This window comes from Chiloscyllium plagiosum, chromosome 1, assembly GCF_004010195.1.
Source record: "Chiloscyllium plagiosum isolate BGI_BamShark_2017 chromosome 1, ASM401019v2, whole genome shotgun sequence".
Lineage (NCBI taxonomy): Eukaryota > Metazoa > Chordata > Chondrichthyes > Orectolobiformes > Hemiscylliidae > Chiloscyllium > Chiloscyllium plagiosum.
The window spans coordinates 22,200,903-22,221,424 of record NC_057710.1 but is presented as its reverse complement, the minus strand read 5'-3'; the positions used below and the strand labels follow the sequence as shown (position 1 = coordinate 22,221,424).

The 20,522-nt window shown below is 41.2% G+C and overlaps 1 protein-coding gene across 7 annotated transcripts in view; it reads right to left on the bottom strand.

Annotated features, from left to right (window-relative positions):
- Positions 1–20,522, bottom strand: part of ptpra (protein tyrosine phosphatase receptor type A) — a 308,647-nt gene that overhangs the window by 85,787 nt on the left and 202,338 nt on the right. For 6 of the 7 annotated variants that reach the window (XM_043701175.1, XM_043700933.1, XM_043700779.1 and 3 more), the window contains 2 exons: positions 18,178–18,306; positions 15,141–15,307 (listed from right to left, as the gene is read on the bottom strand). In XM_043701175.1, coding sequence (XP_043557110.1) covers positions 15,141–15,307; positions 18,178–18,306 — 296 coding nt within the window. The remainder of the gene's footprint in view (positions 1–15,140; positions 15,308–18,177; positions 18,307–20,522) is intronic. The other variant, XM_043701012.1, reaches the window with a different exon arrangement.

Below are 20,522 nucleotides of genomic sequence, written 5' to 3'. Positions count from 1 at the left end.
AGGGCCCAGCACCGATCCTTGAGGCACTCCACTGGTCACAGGCCTCCAGTCTGAAAAACAACCCGCCACTACCACTCTCTGTCTTCTACCTTTGAGCCAGTTCTGTATCAAAATGGCTAGTTCTCCCTGTATTCCGTGAGATCTAACTTTGCCAATCAGTCTCCCATGGGGAACCTTGTCGAACGCCTTACTGAAGTCCATATATATCACAGCTACCGCTCTGCCCTCATCAATCCTCTTTGTTACTTCTTCAAAAAACTCAATCAAGTTTGTGAGACATGATTTCCCACGCACAAAACCATGTTGACTATCCCTAATCAGTCCTCGCCTTTCCAAATACATGTACATCCTGTCCCTCAGGATTCCCTCCAACAACTTGCCCACCACTGATGTCAGGTTCACTGGTCTATAGTTCCCTGGCTTGTCCTTACCACCCTTCTTAAACAGTTAAATGGTTAATAAATACAGAAAGGTACTGAACATTTAGCGTTCTCTTCTCTGAATCACAAAATGTTAGCATGAAACTATGCCACCATTCAATAGGATCATGGCTTATCATTCATCTCTTACCTTACTCCCACTTTCTCACCATTCCCTTTAATCCCCTTTGCCTTAAGAACAATATTCAACTCCTTCTTGAAAATGTTTTGGCCTCAATCACTTTGTGTGGCAAAGAATTATACAGGTTCACCGATTTTTGGGTGAAGAAATTTCTCCTCATCTTAGTTTTCTTTGTTCTCTGCTGCTAACTAGTTCTCTATCCATTACCCCCAATCCCATGTACTTTAATTTTACACGTCAATCTTACATAGGACCTTATTGAAATTTGAAGTATACCACATCCACTGGCTTCCCCTTGTCAACGCTACCAAATATATCCTCAAAACATTTCCCTTTTATAAATCTTGCCGCATCTGTCCAATCCTGTCACTGTTTTCCAAGTGCTCTTTGTTAAATGTTTTATTATGGGTTCTAGTACTTTCATCGAACCATTGAATCATACAGCATGGCAACAGGCATTTCAGTCCAACTTGTCCATACCAACCAGGTTTTCTCAACTGAACTAAACTGAAGTAGTTTCCTGAAGAAGGGATCATGCCCGAAACGTCGATTCTCCTGCTCCTTGGATGCTCCCTGACCTGCTGCGCTTTTCCAGCAACACATTTTCAGCTCTAAACTGAAGTGGTCCCATTTTCCTATGTTTGGCCCATATCCCTTTAAACCTCTCCTCTCCATGTACCTGTTAAAATGTCCTTTAAATATTGTAACTGGACCTGCCTGTACCACTTTCTCTGGCAGACTGTTCCATATATGCACCACTGTGTGTGAGCATAAGCTGCCCCTCAGATACCTTTTAAATCTTTCCCCTATGTCTCTAGTTTTGGACTCCCCTATCCAAGGGAAAAGACCTTGGCTATTCATATTATCTATACCCCACATGATTTTTTTTTTTCTTATTTTTCCCCAGCACCCATGGTGTGTGTGTGTAGGTGTGAGGTGCACGAATCTTTTATTCAATTTCCACCATCAGGAAGATAGGAAAACACCCGAGTGTCCAGTGACAAACAGTGCCCTTCACAAAAAAGGGCAATGCTGTGTGATCCCACATGATTTTATATACCTCTATAAGGTCACATGCAGGTATTTAACATGCAGGTAGACTGGGAGAATCAGGATGGTATTGGACCTCAACAAAGAGACTTTGTGGAGTGCCTCAGAGATGGATTCTTAGAGCAGCTGGTGCTGGAGCCGACCAGGGAGAAGGCAATTCTGGATCTGGTATTGTGTAACAGACCAGAATTGGTCAGAGACCTCGAAGTGAAGGAGCCATTGGGAAGTAGTGACCATAATACATTAAGCTTCAATCTGCAATTTGAGACAGAGAGGGTACAGTCGGAAGTGACAGTACTTCTGTTGAATAAAGGGAACTGTGGAGCTATGAGGGAGGAGCTGGCCAAAGTTCAAAAGTGCAATACCTTAGCAGGAATGACCGTGGAGGAACAATGACGGATATTTCTGTGTATAATGCAGAAGTTGCAGGATCAGTTCATTCCTAAAAGGAAGAAAGATCCCAGGAGGAGGCATGGACGGCCGTGGCTGATGAGGGAAGTTAAGAAACATATAAAGTTAAAAGACAAAAAGTATAACATAGCAAAGATAAGTGGGAAAACGGAGGACTGGGAAGCTTTTAAAGAGCAACAGAGGATTACTAAGAAGGAAATACGCAGAGGAAAAATGAGGTACGAAGGTAAACTGGCCAAGAATATTAAGGAGGATAGTAAAAGCTTTTTTAGGTATGTGCAAGGCAAAAAAAAATGGTTAGGACAAAAATTGGGCCCTTGAAGACAGAAACAAGGGAATATATTACTAGGAACAAAGAAATGGCAGAGGAATTAAAAGGGTACTTCAGATCTGTGTTCACTGGAGAAGACACAAGCAATATCCCTGAGGTAACAGTGGCTGAAGGACCTGAACTTAAGAGAATTTATATTTGCCAGGATTTGGTGCTGGAGAGACTGTTAGGTCTGAAGGTTGATAAGTCCCCGGGGCCTGATGGTCTGCATCCCAGGGTACTGAAGAAGGTGCTCGGGAAATCGTGGATGCGTTGGTGATTATTTTCCAGAGTTCAATAGATTCAGGGTCGGTTCCTGAGGATTGGAGGGTGGCTAATGTTATACCACTTTTTAAGAAAGGTAGGCGAGAGAAAGCAGGAAATTATAGACCAGTTAGTCTGACCTCAGTGGTGGAAAAGATGCTGGAGTCTATTATAAAGAATGAAATTACGACACATCTGGATAGTAGTAACAGGACAGGTCAGAGTCAGCATGGATTTATGAGGGGGAAATCATGCTTGACTAATCTTCTGGAATGTTTTGAGGATGTAACTCTGAAGATGGAAATGAGAGATCCAGTAGATGTAGTGTACCTGGACCCGCAGGGATCCGTGCTGGGACTGCAGCTTTTTACAATATATGTTAATGATATAGAAGATGGTATTAGTAATAACATTAGCAAATTTGCTGATGATATTAAGCTGGGTGGCAGGGTGAAATGTGAGGAAGATATTAGGAGATTATAGGGTGACCTGGACAAGTTAAGTGAGTGGTCAGATGCATTGCAGATGCAGTTTAATGTGGATAAATGTATGGATATCCACTTTGGTGGCAAGAACAGGAAGGCAGATTACTACCTCAATGGAATCAATTTAGGTAAAGGGGCAGTACAGAGAGATCTGGGTGTTCTTGTACACCAGTCAATGAAGGCAAACATGCAGGTACAGCAGGTAGTGAAGAAGGCTAATAGCATGCTGGCCTTCATAACAAGAGGAATTGAGTATAGAAGCAAAGAGGTGCTTCTGTACAGGGCCCTGGTGAGACCACACCTGGAGTACTGTGTGCAGTTCTGGTCTCCAAATTTGAGGAAAAACATTCTGGCTATTGAGGGAGTGCAGCGTAGGTTCACGAGGTCAATTCCTGGAATGGCTGGATTACCTTACACTAAAAGACTGAAGCGACTGGGCTTGTATACCCTTCAGTTTAGAAGACTGAGTGGGGATTAGATTAGATTAGATTAGATTACAGTGTGGAAACAGGCCCTTCGGCCCAACAAGTCCACACCGACCCGCCGAAGCGAAACCCACCCATACATTTACCCCTTACCTAACACTACGGGCAATTTAGTATGGCCAATTCACCTGACCCTGCACATCTTTGTGATTGTGGGAGGAAACTGGAGCACCCGGAGGAAACCCACGCAGACACGGGGAGAACGTGCAAACTCCACACAGTCAGTCGCCTGAGGCGGGAATTGAACCCGGGTCTCTGGCGCTGTGAGGCAGCAGTGCTAACCACTGTGCCACCGTGCCGCCCACGGGATCTGATTGAGACATAAGATTATGAAAGGATTGGACACTCTGGCAGCAGGAAACATGTTTCCACTGATGGGTGAGTGACGAACCAGAGGATACAGCTTAAAAATACGGGGTAGACCATTTAGGACAGAGATGAGGAGAAACTTCTTCACCCAGAGAGTGGTGGCTGTGTGGAATGCTCTGCCCCAGAGGGCAGTGGAGGCCCAGTCTCTGGATTCATTTAAGAAAGCATTGGATAGAGCGCTCAAAGATAGTGGAATCAAGGGTTATGGAGATAAGGTAGGAAGAGGATACTGATTAGGAATGATCAGCCATGATCATATTGAATGGCGGTGCAGGCTCAAAGGGCTGAATGGCCTACTCCTGCACCTATTGTCTATTGTCACCCCTCAGCTTCTATGCTCCACGGGAAAAAAACAGTCCCAGCCTATTCAGTCTCTTCTGACAACTTAAACTCTCCAGTCTCAGTAACACCCTTGCAAATTTTGTTTGCACCCTTTCCAGTTTAATAAAATCTTTCCTATAGCAGGGCAACCTGAATTGTACACAGTACTCCAAATATGTCCTTACCAATGTCTTGTAAGCTGTAACATGACATCCCAACTCTTGTACTCAATGCTCTGACTGATGAAGGCAAGCGTGCCAAACACCTTTTTCACCACCTTGTCTATCTGTGACACACTTTCAAGGATCTATGTATCTGCACTGCAGGTCTTTTTGTTGATAATACTCCTCAGAGCCCTACCACTAACCGTTTAAGTCCTGCCCTGATTTGACCCACCAACACCTTAGACCTATTGGAGTTAAACTCTGTTATTCTTCAGTCTACTTCCAGTTAATCAAAATTCCATTGTACTCTTAAAATAATCTTCTTCACTGTCCACTATATCACCAATTTTGGTGTCATTCGCAAACTTACCAACCATTCTTTCTATAATCTCATCTAAATCATTTATATAAATGACAAACAACGCTGGACCCTCGCAGCACACTGCTGGTCACATGCCTCCACTCTGAACAACAACCCCTATCAACCTCTCTGTTTTCACTGTCAAGCCAATTTTGTATCCTACTGGCTAGTTCTCCCTGGATCCCATGTGATCTAATCTTACAAACCAGTCTACCATGTAGAACCTTGTCAAAGGCCTACAATCTGTGTAGATATTTCCCCATTTCCAATATAAAGTTAAATGGTGGATAATTCCTTGTTTCTTCTCTACCTCCTTTTTTAAATTATTGGGGTTACATTAGTTTCGCTCCAATCCATAAAATCTTGAAAAAATGACCACCAGTGAATCAATTATTTCTAGGATCACTTTCTTTAAGTAATCAAGGATGTCCAATATCAGGGGCTGGTGGATTATCAGCATTTAATCCAATCAATTTTCCCAATAGTATTTTCCTAGTAATATTGATTTCCTTCAATTCCTCCCTATTATTTGGCTCAGTGTTCTCCAACATTTTTGGGACACCGAGCCATTGTAAAGGCAGAGTGTGTATTTAATTGATCACTTTGTTCCTCTTTAAAACATCCCCTGTTTTTGACCTTAAAGGACCTCCATCTGTCTTCACAAATCTTTTTCCTCTTCACTTACTCAACAGAGACCTTGGAGCGCAGGTTCATAGTTCCTTGAAAGTAGAGTTACAGGTAGACAGGATAGTGAAGGCGACGTTTGGTATGCTTGCCTTTATTGGTCAATGCACGGAGTATAGACGTTGGGAGGTCATGTTGCAACTGTATAAGACATTGCTTAGGCCACTATTGGAATATTGCATGCAATCCTGGTCTCCCTGCAATCCTAATGAAGGGCTTATGCCCAAAATGTCAATTCTCCTGTTTCTCGGAAGCTGCCTGACCTGCTGTGCTTTTCCAGTGCCTCGACTCTGATCTCCAGCATCTGCAGTCCTCACTTTCTGCCACAGTTGGAGGGTTTGAGCTATGGAGAGAAGCTGAATAGACCGGGGATATTTTCCCTGGAGTGGAGGGGTGACCTTATACAAGCTTATAAAATCATGAGGGGCAAGGATAGGGTAAATGGGCAAAATGTTTTTCCCAGAGTGGGGGCAGTCCAGAACTAGAGGGCATAGGTTTAAGGTGAGAGGGGAAACGATATAAAATGGACCTTAGAGGCTACTTTTTCATGCAGATGATGGTGCACAGATAATGGAATGAGCTGCCAGAGGAAGTGGTGGAGGCTGGTACAATCACAACATTAAAAATCCATCTGAATGGGTATATGAACAGGACTTCACCTGATGAAAATGCAGTGCTCCGTAAGCTTGTGATTTCAAATAAACCTGATGGACTACAACCTAGTGTTGAGACTTTTGGCGGATACCAGGTATGAAGGCATTGACTTATGAGGAGAGGGTGAGCAGATTCAGGCTGTACTCGTTGGAATTTAGGCAAATCAGAGTTGACCTTATTTAAGGATACAAGATCCTTAAGAGACTTGACAGAATAGATATGTAGAGGCTGATCCCCTTTGTGGGAGAATCTAGGGCTTAAGGGCATACTCTCAGAATAAGAAGTCGCATATGTAAGTTAGTGATGAGGAGGAGTTTCTTCTCTCAGATGGTTGTGAATCCATTGAATTCTTTACCATAGAGAGCTGTCGAGGTTTTGTCATTCAGTATATTCTAGGTTGAGACAGACATTTTTAACAAGTAAGGGAAATGGCAGGAAAGTGGAGTTGAGGATTATCAGATCAGTCATAATCTTGCTGAATGGTAAAGCAGACTCAATGGGCTTCTTCTGCTCCTACATCTCATTGTGAATGTACCTACACCAAATGGACTACAGCAGTTCTTAGCAACAGCTCACCACCACTTTTTCCAAGATCAATTAGGGATGGGCAGCAACAGCCCACATTCCTTGACTCAATTAAAGAAGTATCAACCTGAAGGTACCTGGAAACTGAGTGCAATCCGCACTTTATATCATGTTTTTATGTACCCACATTTATTTGAACAATATGGCTGTTGAGTAACTTGCTTTTAACAGCAGGCAGCTTGAAGTCCAAAGAGGTATTGCACTAGGTAAGGCAAAGCAAGTCAAAAAAAACCTCATGATTATGGAAATGGAATTCACATGCTTTTCAGCTTTATGGAAAGACAAACTTTAAAAGAATTTTTAAAAATCATGAATGGGACTATCACCTGTTCAACTTTTCAATGTCAATTTCTCATTACTGTTGATTCCCTTAACGATGTGAATAAAGGATTAACATCTATTTTAGGTCATCTTCAGAGACAACTGAAAAAGGTCCAATCCTAATCTTATTCAAGGGGTAGAAGGTCTAGTTTCTATCCCTTGTTAAATGCTGTATATACATGAGAAATAAGAGTGGCGCAAAATGCAGATCCTTGAAGGAATTCGAGATTACAAAGCAGGAAATGACAATGGCTTTCAGATGCTTCATTTTCTTTTCAAACCAAACCTTGATTAAATATTTAAATGAAGTACGTAATATCTTGATGTTCCACAAGATGGCAGTTATAGCCTGTGCAACAATATGAAAAATTACTGAACAAAATTCTCCTGACAAAAAAGTACTGGTTAAGTTTCCAAATTAGATGTATCAATAGGTTAATGCTTGGAAGCATTTACTCCCTCTACCACGAAAACTCAGCAGCAATGTGTACTATCTACTTGGATGCTGCCTGATCTGCTGTACTATCTACAATATGCACTGTAGAAATTCACCAAAGATCCTTAAACAGCACTTTCCAAACCCATTACCACTGCCCTTTGAAAGGACAAGCGCAGCAGATACACAGGAATACCATCAGCTACAAGTTCCCCTCCAAGCCGCTCACCATCATGACTTGGAAATATATCGCCTTTTCTTTACTATCATTGAGACAAAATCTTGGAATTCCTCATAAGGGCATTGTGGGTCAACTTAGAGCATGTGGACTGCAGTGCATCAAGAAGACAGCTCATCAGAACCTTTTCAAGGGCAACTAGGGATGGGCAATAAATGCTGGCCAACAGCCAGCAATGCTTACATTCCACGAATGAATTAGAAGAACTCCACTGAAAACTCCACGGTATAAACCATGTAATATCCACAAATCAGATTTTTAAGTGTAGTGATGGTTATATTGCATATAAAAGAGGAATATTGAAATCAAAATATACTTCTCAGAAATATAAATTAGGAAGAATGGCTTAAACATGATTCCCACTGGTAATGCAAAAGTCGCATAAAGTCAAGCATGAGAAGTCAGTAGGTGCTATACAAGAGAGACTTCCATCTTATTCCAGACCATAAATATGCAAATCTGAGGCTGGAGAAAGGAGAAAAATATGCAGTGGTCTCTTGACAAGCTCTCATTCCCACAATTGATCATAAAAATGGTACCTTCCATTCTTGTTAAAAAACAGTAGTCCATCCTATTTCATCAAAATTACAGTGAGCTTGTTTTCTGCAAACTCAAGAACGCTTTCCTGTGTTCCAAGCTCTCTCCAATGCTTATGGTTGGAGAAGCTCAGAAAAGAAGAGACATGCACTGTGGTCATGGGAAGTGGGAAGCCACCTTTAATGGGTACTAATCACTGTAATGGCAATTTATCCTTCTCCCAGATGATAAAAGTGCTAGTATGCGAGGCCAGACCAGTCTGGAACAAGAGGAAGATTTTTAATATTGCTGGAAATAGACTGGACAACACAAGAATGCTAAATTTCAAATAATCATTACTAAGAATCATATAATCCCTACAGTGCAGAAAGACACCATTTGGCACATCAAGTCTGCATCAACCCTCCTGCCCAGACCAATTCACCATCAATCTCCCTACTTATACTGAAGAAAGTGAGCACCGTTTAGTTGGTAAATTGACTCTGACTATTGTGGAAAAAGTACCAGGTATGATTAAGTTCTTAAATAATGGAAAAACAACACAAAGCAGGAAAACATTTCTTTCATTTTCAGGGAATGAGTCCCTCCATGCAGTTTCTAGCAAGATCAAATGAATCACGTCACCAACTTGACTGATTACCTTAAATTGACTGTCAGTGTACTATTAGAACACTTGTGGATACTTAGGAAGTGTTGCCCAATCACATTTAAGAGGAAACATTTTATTCTGGGCTTTGCAAGTGGTACTGACGTAGAGTTGTATTATGGTTATTATGAACAACTGAACAAATGTGTATTTGATTTAATCAGATAATCCCTGGAATGTATGGCCTATATTTCTGGCCTTGCCTCAGCAACAAAATTCATAATGCTTCTCAATTGTATGGTAAGCAGAAAGTCTTTTTGGATTAATGATAGCATCCTACTGATGAAAAATATCACTTGTGTAGCCTTTGAATAAGAGCAGTATGAAACAACTTGTTTGATCTGTTGAACTGTTTCCCAACCACTTTGCCTTTTCAGTCTAAGCTGAGATAGACTGCGCATTTTGCAGCTCTGAAAGAATGCTTGACCCATTTGTGAATTGGAATATAAAGTAAAAAATGGTTTGACCCAGCCTCTGAAGTAAAGAATTTCACAGATTCACTGCTCTTTAAGTGAAGAAATTTCTCATTTCTCTCTTAAATGGACAACTAATTCTTCTGAGATTGTCCACTGTCCTAGAATCTCCCACAAGAGGAAATAACCTCTCTGCATCAACCCTGTCAAGTCCCCAAACAATCTTGCATTTCAACAGGTCTCCTCTCATTCTTTGAAACTCCAATGAACATAAGCCAAACTTCATCAAACTTTCTCATAACCTGTCACAGAACCATTAGAGGATTCCTTATGCTTCCAGCTTCCAACTCAAAGGCCTCCACATTCAACACAACATCTGTACAATTTCTATTACCTTCAAAATGCTTATAGTCCTACAAATATCTTTGCTATCTTTTTACCATTCTGTATATACCATTCTTTCCAAAATGTTCTGGCCCACTCTTTAAATACCATTGGAATGACCTAAGAAACTGCCATAAACATATTACAGAAGTTCTTTGCAAATCTTACCAAAGTGATGTGTTTCACCCTGCCTACATGAAAATTAAAACAACCTTTTATAACAAAATTGCTTCTGCTATGTGCTTATTTGAACTTCTTCTTTAAGCATTTCCCCATCTCATCAATTCAACATTTAAAGAAATTTATACCAGAGTCTTTTACTTATACTATTCCTTGGCTCTACACTTGTTGAAATTCTTCTTTTATACTGCTACAATTGTCTCTTAGATATACTGTTATTTTCCTCCTTTTCAAAAATCATATAAACTGTGATTCCCAGTGTTGTCCAGCTTGTAGCCACATTCTTTCACAGGATACAGATAACGCCAATTAGGTCAGCATGGATGCTGGTACATAATTGTCCTCGAGAAGATGGGGGGAGCTCAACTCTTGATGCATTGCCATCCATGTGGCTTAGGTACACCGTCAGTGTAAGGGGTAGGGAGATCCAGAAGAGAAGAGAGAGAGAATGGTAATATGGTCCCTGTCAAGGTGTTGTGTGGTTTGGAGAGAGCTTACAGATAGTAGTGCTCTATGCATCTATCACCTGGAAGGCCTCGGGTAGTAGAAGCTGTAGGTGTGGAGAGTGCCAATCGCTTGGTGGACTGCTGCAGTTCAACTTACATATGACACACATTGTTTTGCTATGTGGTGCTTGAGGGAGTGAATCCTTAAACTGCTGAAATAGGTACCAATCAATTGGAATTTATTGTACTCTATTTTGATGAGGTCCTTAAGAGTTGTTGGTTCCACTCATCCAAACAAATGAGCACTATTCTATCACACTCCTGACTTAAACTTTGGAGATGGTCAATAAACATTGGAGAGACAGGTGGTCAGTTACTTGCCTCAGAATTCCTCGATTCTGATGCGCTTTGGAAGCCACAACATTGTTATGGTTGGTACAAGTTTGTTTAGGATTCCAAAAGGGCTCAACAGGTAAATGCCAAAAGGATATTTCCCCTCATGGGAGAATCTAAGACTAAAGGGCATAGTTTCATGAATTTAGACTGCCAATTTAGATCAAAATGAGGAGGAATGTCTTCTCTCAGAAAATTGAATGCCTTTGGAAATTTTGCTAGAGGAGTTGTGGAGGTAGCATCTTCCTGTGTATTTAAGATTAGATTAGATTACTTACAGTGTGGAAACAGGCCCTTCGGCCCAACAAGTCTATACCGACCCGCCGAAGCACAACCCATCCAGACCCATTCTCCTACATTTACCCCTTCACCTAACACTACGGGCAATTTAGCATGGCCAATTCACCTAACCTGCACATTTTTGGATTGTGGGAGGAAACCGGAGCACCCGGAGGAAACCCACGCAGACACCAGGAGAACGTGCAAACTCCTCACAGAGAGTCGGCTGAGGCGGGAATTGAACCCAGGTCTCTGGCGCTGTGAGATAAGCAGTGCTAACCACTGTGCCACCATGCTGCCCACTTTTTCTTTATATAGATTAGATCACTTACAGCGTGGAAACAGGCCCTGCGGCCCAACAAGTCCACACTAACCCGCCGAAGCGCAACCCACCCAGACCCATTCTCCTACATTTACGCCTTCACCTAACACTATAGACAATTTAGCATGGCCAATTCACCTAACCTGCACATTTTTGGACTGTGGGAGGAAACCCACGCAGACACGGGGAGAATGTGCAAACTCCACGCAGACAGTTGCCTGAGGCGAGAACTGAACCCGGTTCTCTGGCGCTGTGAGGCAGCAGTGCTAACCATTGTGCCGCCCCTAATTTAAGTTGAGGTAGACAGATTCTTGATCAGTCAGGGAATTAAGGGTTAAGGGGAAAAGGCAGAAATGTGGACTTGAGGAATGTCAGATCAGCTATGATCTTACTGAATGACGGAACAGGCTCAAGAAGCCAAACGGCCCACTCCCGTTCCTACTTCTTATGGCCTTATCAATGGTATCCCAGAACATTGACAATTTAGTCAATAAAGCCTGTACACCAAAGTGTATGACAGGAGCATGATAGATTACGTCCTCACTGGCTTGGATGAGTGCAGTTCCAACAACACTCAAAAAGACTGACACTGTCCAGGACAAACTAGCCAACTTCAGTGATAACACATCTACATGTGTTTAGCCCCTCCAATAGCAAAGCACAATAGCAGCAATATATACCATCCTCAAGATGCATGGCAGAAACTCAATGAGGCAAAGTCAGACCCACAACTATGACCATCTGAAGGGCAATGACAAGCAGCACCACGTGCAAGATCTTCTCCATCCTGACTGGAAAGCAAATCAGTGTTCCTCCAATGCTGTTTTAAAATCCGGAAAGACCCTAAACCCACTGTAGGAGGATGTACACCAAATGGACACCAGCATTTTAATCAGGCAGATCATCACCAGCTTTTCAGGGACAATTGCGATGGACAATAAATGACAACATCCCACAAACAAATAAAACAAAAGGACTTGACCAGTTCTGTTTGTAGCAGTGATAGCAAGCAACTCTTGATGATGGACATTGAAGTCCTTGATTCAGAGTACTCTATATGCCTTTGTAACCTTCAATGTATCATCCAACTGTTGCTCAACATAGAGATGACTGATTTATCAGCAAAGAACATAGGAACTTGAATTGGCCATTCAGTCCATTGAGCCTCTTTTGCCATTCAATATGATCATGGTTGATTGACCATTTTAATGCCTATTAGTCAACACAAATCTGTAGCCAGTGGTAATCCTTCAACCTCTAACTTAAACGTGAGCTTCCACAGCCTTCTGTAGTCAAGAATTCTGAAGGTTCACAACCTTCTGTGCCAAATAATTTCTTCTCACCTCAGATTTTTAAGTTGTGACTTCTAGTTCTAGATTCTCTAACTAGGAAAACATTTTACCCACATTTACCATGTCTATCCTTTTATTTTGTAAGCTTTAATGAGATCACCTCTCATTCTTTGAAATTCTAAATATCACACAACACCAGGTTATAGTCCAACAGGTTTATTTGGATGTACAAGCGTTTGGAGCACCGCTCTTTTGTCAGGTAGCTACCTGATGAAGGTGCAGCACTTTGAAAGCTTATACTTCCAAACAAACTAATTGGACTATAATCTAGTATTGTGTGATTTTTAACTTTGTCCACCCCTGTCCAACACTGGCACCTCCACATTATGGCTACCTTTGAAATTCTAAGTTAAAAATCACAACACCAGGTTATAGTCCAACAGGTTTAATTGGTACCCCACTAGCTTTCGGAGCGATGCTCCTTCATCAGCTGATAGTGGAGGGCTCGATCGTAACACAGAATTTATAGCAAAAATTTATAGTGTAATGTAACTGAAATTATACATTGAAAAATTGATTGTCTGGTAAGCCTTTCATCTGTTAGAATACAGTGATAGTTTCACTTCTTTCATGTGTAAATCACAAAACCTTTTTTTTAAAGTTGCATTCTCGGGTTAGCTGTGAACAATGGTGATAGCTAGACAATATGTTGAAGGTGTTGGCCCCCTGTGTTCGCTGTCTATGCCATGATGTTTTGATAGATTAGAATCTAGAAAGTGAGATAACAGTTTTACATAAACTCATGTAGTTTTTGAGCTCAGAGTTCTACATGTATGCATGCAGTTTTTGAGCAAAGTACAATGTAACTCTGCAAGTTACTCTGCAGAGTTACATTGTACTTTGCTCAAAAACTGATTTACATATGCATCTCCAAATTTTGAAATTCTAGACAGCATAGACAGCCAAGTTTGCCAATCTCTCTTCTTTGGACAAAGGTGCGTTGGGATTGGGAGTTGAGGGGGTAGAGAAGATTGTAGTTGGCAAGATACTTTGTCCATATTTGATTTGAAACCATGAGGTTCGTGGATGCAGCATATAATTTGAGGTTCTCCCATAGAACTTCCTTCCCAACTACTGTACATGACTTAGAGTCTTAAAATGTACAGCATGGAAACAGACCCTTCGGTCAATTCGTCCATGCCAACCAGACATCCCAACCCAATCTAGTCCAATCTGCCAGCACCCAGCCCATATCCCTCCAAACCCTTCCCATTCATATACCCATCCAAATGTCTTTTAAATGTTGCAATTGTACCAGCCTCCACAATTCTGTTACCTTGGGTGACTCTATCCTACTGGTGGGACAGGACTTATCCAGGGGTATCTGATCATTGTCTGTAAGGTGTGTCTCTGAGATATAACTCGACCAGTCTGTGGAACAGCCTTCCCAATTTTGGCACAATCCTTCAGATGTTAGTAAGCTGGGTGTATAGTTGTTGTTCCTGGTGCCTAGGCCAGCGAATACGGCCCATCTGATGGTGTTCCATTTTGAGTTTGCATCAACTGGGTATAACTAAGTGGCAGAGGGCACTTGAAAGTCAACCATATTGCTGTAGGTCTGGAATTACATGAAAGCCAATTCAGATAATGACAGTGCATTTCCTTCTCTGAAGGGCATGAATGAGCCAAATGGGTTTTTATGGCAATTAAAGGTGATTTCATGGTCACCAATACTGAGAGTAAGTTTTGCTTATGATTAATTTATTTTAATTTACACCAGCTGCCAAGGTGGACTTTGAACTTGTGCCCCCAAAGACTAATCTGGGTGTCTGGTTACTAGTCCAGTGACATTCCCACTATCCCAGCACGTTCACCACCACTATGCCACAACCTCCCTGCACGATACATGGTTACATCACAGCCTTCAGGCTAAATTTTTATTTCCAACTGATGAGCATCAGCAGTGCCTCAGGTAATAGTCTTTGACTCACAAAGTTACTGGTTCAAATCCCACTCAAGGCTCAAACACAAACATCAAGACTGACAGTCCAGTGCAGTACTAAGAGAGTGCTGCACTGCTTGAAAGGGTCATCTTTCAAGTGAGACATTATACCAAAACCCTGTATGGCCTCTCATGGATGATAGATGGAAAAGATCTTGAGGACAGTTTCAAAAGGAAGCAGGGTAATAGATTATTTGGTCACCATCACCATGCTGTCTGAGAGAGTTGTTGATGGTGTGTGCACATCGATGTCATATTTCCTACATTACAATACTTCAAAAAGTCATTAATTGTCTGTAAAGCACTTTGAAACTTCCATTAGTAGTGAAAATGCCATTTCAATGCAAGTCTTTATTTCTTTTTTTTCAAATTAGCTTCATTTCTTACATTACTTGCATTTGTGCACAAAACTCATCACCTTTTCCTTCTCTCCACCCTTACTCCACTGCCACGCAACAAGTGAAAGAAGTAAGGTTTAAGCAATTGTGAATCCTTTTCCAACTGTCAAAACAGAAATCGACTGAACACCAATTTAAAACATACTGACCTGCAATGTACAACTATGGCACCCGCAAAGGATGGGTTACAGGTCTTCACCTTCTTTAGAAATTTTAGCATACCAATTGGGGTAAATGGAACTCCAAAGTCAGGCCAACTGGTAAAATGGAACTGAGTAACCAATCGCTGAGGCTTCTTATTCATTACATCTCCTACCTACAGAGATGGAAGGTTAAAATAAATTGCTGAATGTTAGCAAAGTACACAAGACAGAACATATGATTTAGGAGCATGAGTAGGCTACTGGACTCCTTGAGCCTGCTCCATCATCCAGTATGATCATGGCTGATTTGATTGTTCCACATTCTGAATAGCTCCAATAAACTTTTCATCCCCATCGACCTTTGCCTTAAAAATATTTAAAGGCTCTCCATCCGACACCTTTATTGAGGAAAACTGAGTTCCAAAGCCACTGAAGATCTTGTTCGTTTCAACAAGTTACCTCTAACTCTTGATACAAATCTAGCCTGTCCAACCTTTCCTTATAAGACAGCTTGCCCATTCTAGATACTTGTCTTGTAAACTTTTCTCTGAATTGATTTCAACATATTTCTATCCTCTTTTAATTAAGGAGACCAAGACATTGCACAGCACTCCAGATGTTACAGAGTCGTAGAGTCACACAGCACAGAAACTGATCTTTGGGTCCAACTTGTCAGTGTCAACCAGGTTTCCCAAACGCAACTGGTCCCACTTGCATGTGTTTGGCCCATATTCGTCTAAACTTTTCCAATTCGTGTGGTCTGACCAGTGCTCTGTATAACCGAATAACCTTCCTAGTATTATTCAATTCCCCCTGCATTTAATAAGAACTTCTTTTTAGCTTTCATAATTGCTCTAGTTTTATACTAATCTTTTGTGATTCATACATGAAGACTCAGGTCCCTCAGAACTTCACAATCTCCCATATCTAGAACCATAAAACTTTACAGGAGGCCAGTTGACCTATTGTGTATGTACCAACCCCCTGAAGAGCTAGCCAGCTAGTCCCACTCTCCAGCCATAGGTTACATGCTTTATCTTTACCACCAAAAAGTTCCTACCTATCTTTGTCGCAAGAACAAATTTTGGTAAACGTATCTTCAGTCTCTTCATCTAAGTCATTTATATAAACTCTAAGAGGTTTAGAAGCCCTATCCCTGTGGTACACCACTCATTATTTCTTGCCAACCAGAAAATGAAATAATTATGCCAATTTTCCTGTCAGCTACCCAAGCTTCAATTTTATATATAACTCCTATACCATGAACTTTTATTTACAGTAATAACTTTTGCTGTGTCACACTTCAACTATGAGATTTCCAATTACAGGAACTATTCAGCCCATTTCAACTCATACATCTAGAATTTCTGATTTAAAAAACTAAGCACTTGACTCTTCAAAAGATTGTAAATCTTTTGTCCCTAATCTTCTACCGAGAGACACAGCTTTAAGTGCTGATCATTCTTTGAGTAAAGAAGCTATTGCTATATTTTCCTTTCAACATATACCTTTTTGGTATAGAATCCCTACAATGTAGAAACAGGCCCTTCGGTCCATCAAATCCACACCAAGCTTCCAAAGAGTAACCCACCCAGACCCATTTCCCCATACCAATTGCACCCAACCTACACATCCCTGAACACTATGGGCAATTTAGCACTGCCAATTCACCAAATCTGCACACCTTTGGACTGTGGGAGGAAACCGGAGCACCCAGAGGAAACCTACACAGATGCTGGAGAATGTGCGAACTCCATACGTTCTGAGGCTGGAATCAACCCGGGTCCCTGGCACTGTGAGGCAGCAGTGCTAACCAGTGAGCCACTGTGCCACCCCAGTATCATGCTTTATCCTGAATTGATAGTCTGGCATAAAATTACTTTTGTTCAATTATATGTTGTATAAGACACCTATTTTGCAACTTATCAAGGCTGTATCTTTGATGTGACTTTAAAAATAGTGCATATTGTTTAGGTTCTCAAATACTCCTAAAATCTGCATTCAATTTTGAAATTTCATTCTTGGCACCTCTTTTCTCCCCAGGTCGGAATTTTCTTCTCTAGTTGGCTTAAGGTGGTGTTTGTGGGCTACCTTCCTCTAGCAAATGACTTGTTTGATTACTTCAGAGGGCAGTTAAGGGTGAATTAGGAGACCAGAGGGATATATGGGCCAAAGTGACATAAAACAACAAGTTTCCTTCATTAAAAAGATACTAATGCATCCGTGAAGTATTAATTGACCAGTCTAAAATAATCTGTGGGTTCTGAAGGAGTCATATCAGAGTCAAAACATTAACTTTCTTATCTCTGCAGATGCTGTCAGACCTGCTCAGTTCTTCCAGCACGTTCTGTTTTTATTTCAGATCTCCAGCTTCCAAAACAAGTTTCATAATCACTTTTACTGATACAGGTGGCTTTGAGTGTATTTTTCTGGAGTTATTAGTCCACTAACAGTCACAATGCAACTGCATCCTCTTCCCATTGAAACAGAAAATACCAAATTTCCAAACATCTTGTGCAAATTAAATGCTGAACATTGTAAAATAACTGCAGATTTAAAATAACTGGCAAAACACAGCAGGTGGTGGTTAGAGATTATTTTTGCTTTTAGACTGTAAACTACTATCTGAAATGCACCATCGTAAACAATGGTGAAAAAAACCCAGTAGAAACTGAGAAATGAAAGGATGGGGGATGGGGAAACTAGCACTGTTATGAGCAAAGGACACAGAAGTGAAAAAACAATTTGGATGGCACCTTCAAAAAGCCAGCTCAGGCATGATTCATCAATACAGTCTTGCAGATGGGAAGGAGGTCTATGGTTCTATGAGATGAAGGAACAGCCAGTTAAGATATCAATGGTGGCCAGAATGAATTATTCTAACATTCTATATCAATTCAATTTTTCATGAACTCTGTACATAATTCTGATTAATAAGCATTTAAATGCTTTCCAGTCATTGAAAACACAGTTGTCAAGTGAAACAAGTCAAAACTAATTTAAGAGTATTTTCACATCTAGAAACAGAACCAAACGAACTTACAAGACTTACTTGCTGAATACAGAACTTGCGAATGGTGTAGTCCACTAGTACCATCATGTCTTCCACAGACACTCGGATGTTCCCATATGTCCAACAACCCTGGTCTGGCCAGTATTGGGCACATTTGCACTAAAACAAAAATCAGAGTATTTATGACATTGAGTTGTTAGATTTCAGAAGAAAAATACTCGGTAATTATTACTTTAATCAAAGCTGAATATAATCTGGGGGGTTGGTGCTGTTGTGACTGCAATCAAGTCTAATAATTTCCAATTTATAGTCTGAGCTCGTACAGGAGGAAAAACGATGAAAATCAACTCTTTCAGAAGAGAATTGCCCAAACAATGCAGTTTCAAATTAGGCTTCGAGACACATCTTTCAGCACTAAATAGACCCAGATTCACTTATGCAAAGTTTTTTCAATAGTTTTATGTATTTTGCTGCATTACAGACATAAGAATATGTAAATATTCCTTGGATAAGAGAGGGCAAAAATGCAAACAGTGTTTCTGAAATGTTGGCCCAATTTCTGATCACTAATTTCTAATGATAGATGTCAAATTCTGCCATGAATGCGGCCAACTTGAATATCTCAATTGTATTCAATGTGGAAACTCTCACTTAAAGACAAAGTCTAGAGATTTGATTTTGTCAATGGAACTGACATGTCCAGTGAGAAAGGTGAAAACAGGTAATTATGAAAAATCATAAAGGCTAGCATCAATTTTGGAACATTTTTTCTTTGATTAGTGCTTTTAAATAGGGTATTTAGAACATAGAACATAGAAGAATACAGCGCAGTACAGGCCCTTTGGCCCTCGATGTTGCGCCGATCCAAGCCCACCAACCCTATACTAACCCACTATCCTCCATATACCTATCCAATGCCCGCTTAAATGCCCACAAAGAGGGAGAGTCCACCACTGCTAACCTTACAGCCTGTTTTATACTGTATTTCAATGTCCTTCCTACCGAAGTGCATCACCTCACACTGCTCTGCATTAATCCTCATCTGCCATAAACCTGAAAACTACACCAATGTGTCACTGTCCTGTTGGAGTTCCACACTGTCCATCACAAACATTATAATTCTTCCAGGTTTAGTATCTGCATATTTTGAAATTGTCCTACAGTCACACACCACACAGAAATACCGATTCACTCACTATTGTGAGGAAGTGCACTATTCACACACTCCCTGAGGACAGACTTAAATACTGACACCCACCAGACAAAGCAAGTGAAATGCTGACAAGGTCACCCTGGAGCAAGAGAAATACCGACAGACATTCCATGTCTGTATTAGTTTCTGCGTATTAATGAGTTTCTCTAAATCTCTGTATCAGTGTGTGTGTGTATATCTGTGTGTGTCTGCGTGGGACGAGTCTGGCAGTCACTATGGTGCTTACAGTGATGTAATATCCACCTGACACGAGTTCTGAGGAAGGGTCACTCGACCTAAAACGTTAACTTTCATTTCTGTCCACAGATGCTGCCAGACCTGCTGAGCTTTATTTTGCTGTCAGTCTCTGCTCGTCTCCCCCCAGCACTGTACAGCTTGGAGTGGAGGGTAAAAATCATCAGAGATTCAGTTTACGAGGGACAGAGGGAGGGCAGCAGCTCACAGCATCATCAACAAACACACACACACACACACAAACACACAGACAGTCACAGGCACACAGACACACACACACTCAGAGAAATAGACACATAACATGTGCAGAGAGATAGATACACACAGAGGGGCACACAGATATACATATAAACGCACACAAATAGACAAGTGCGGACAGAAATGCGCAGATACATGCTTGGACATACAAACACACTTGGAGTCAGAGAGTTACACTGAGTGTTTGTAAACAGACCTATCGGCCCATACAGTCCATGCGGATGATAATCTCAATCTAAGCCAGTCCCACTTGCATGTGCTTGGATCATATTTTCCCAAACCTTCCCTTATACTTGCACTTAATCAAATGTCTTTTAAACGTTGTAACTTTACCCACACCCATCACTTCTCAGGACGTTCGTTCCATACACGAACCAAATGATGTGTAATCACAACGCACTTCATGGGCACTGATCAGGGGTACACGAGAACTCAGTGGGAAGCTTGGGAAGTAAGTGCTGGGAATCTTGATGACATGTACTTATCATCAACAGCCGAAGGAATAATGCAGGAAGACATGAGGCTGATTTACGTGGTGCCATTATTATACAAATTGGGATGGAAAAGGCAGGGAACAACAGACCGGTGAGCATGACATCGGTGGTGGGCAAGATGTTGGAGAGAATCCTGAGGGACAGGATGTACATGTATTTGGAAAGGCAAGGACTGA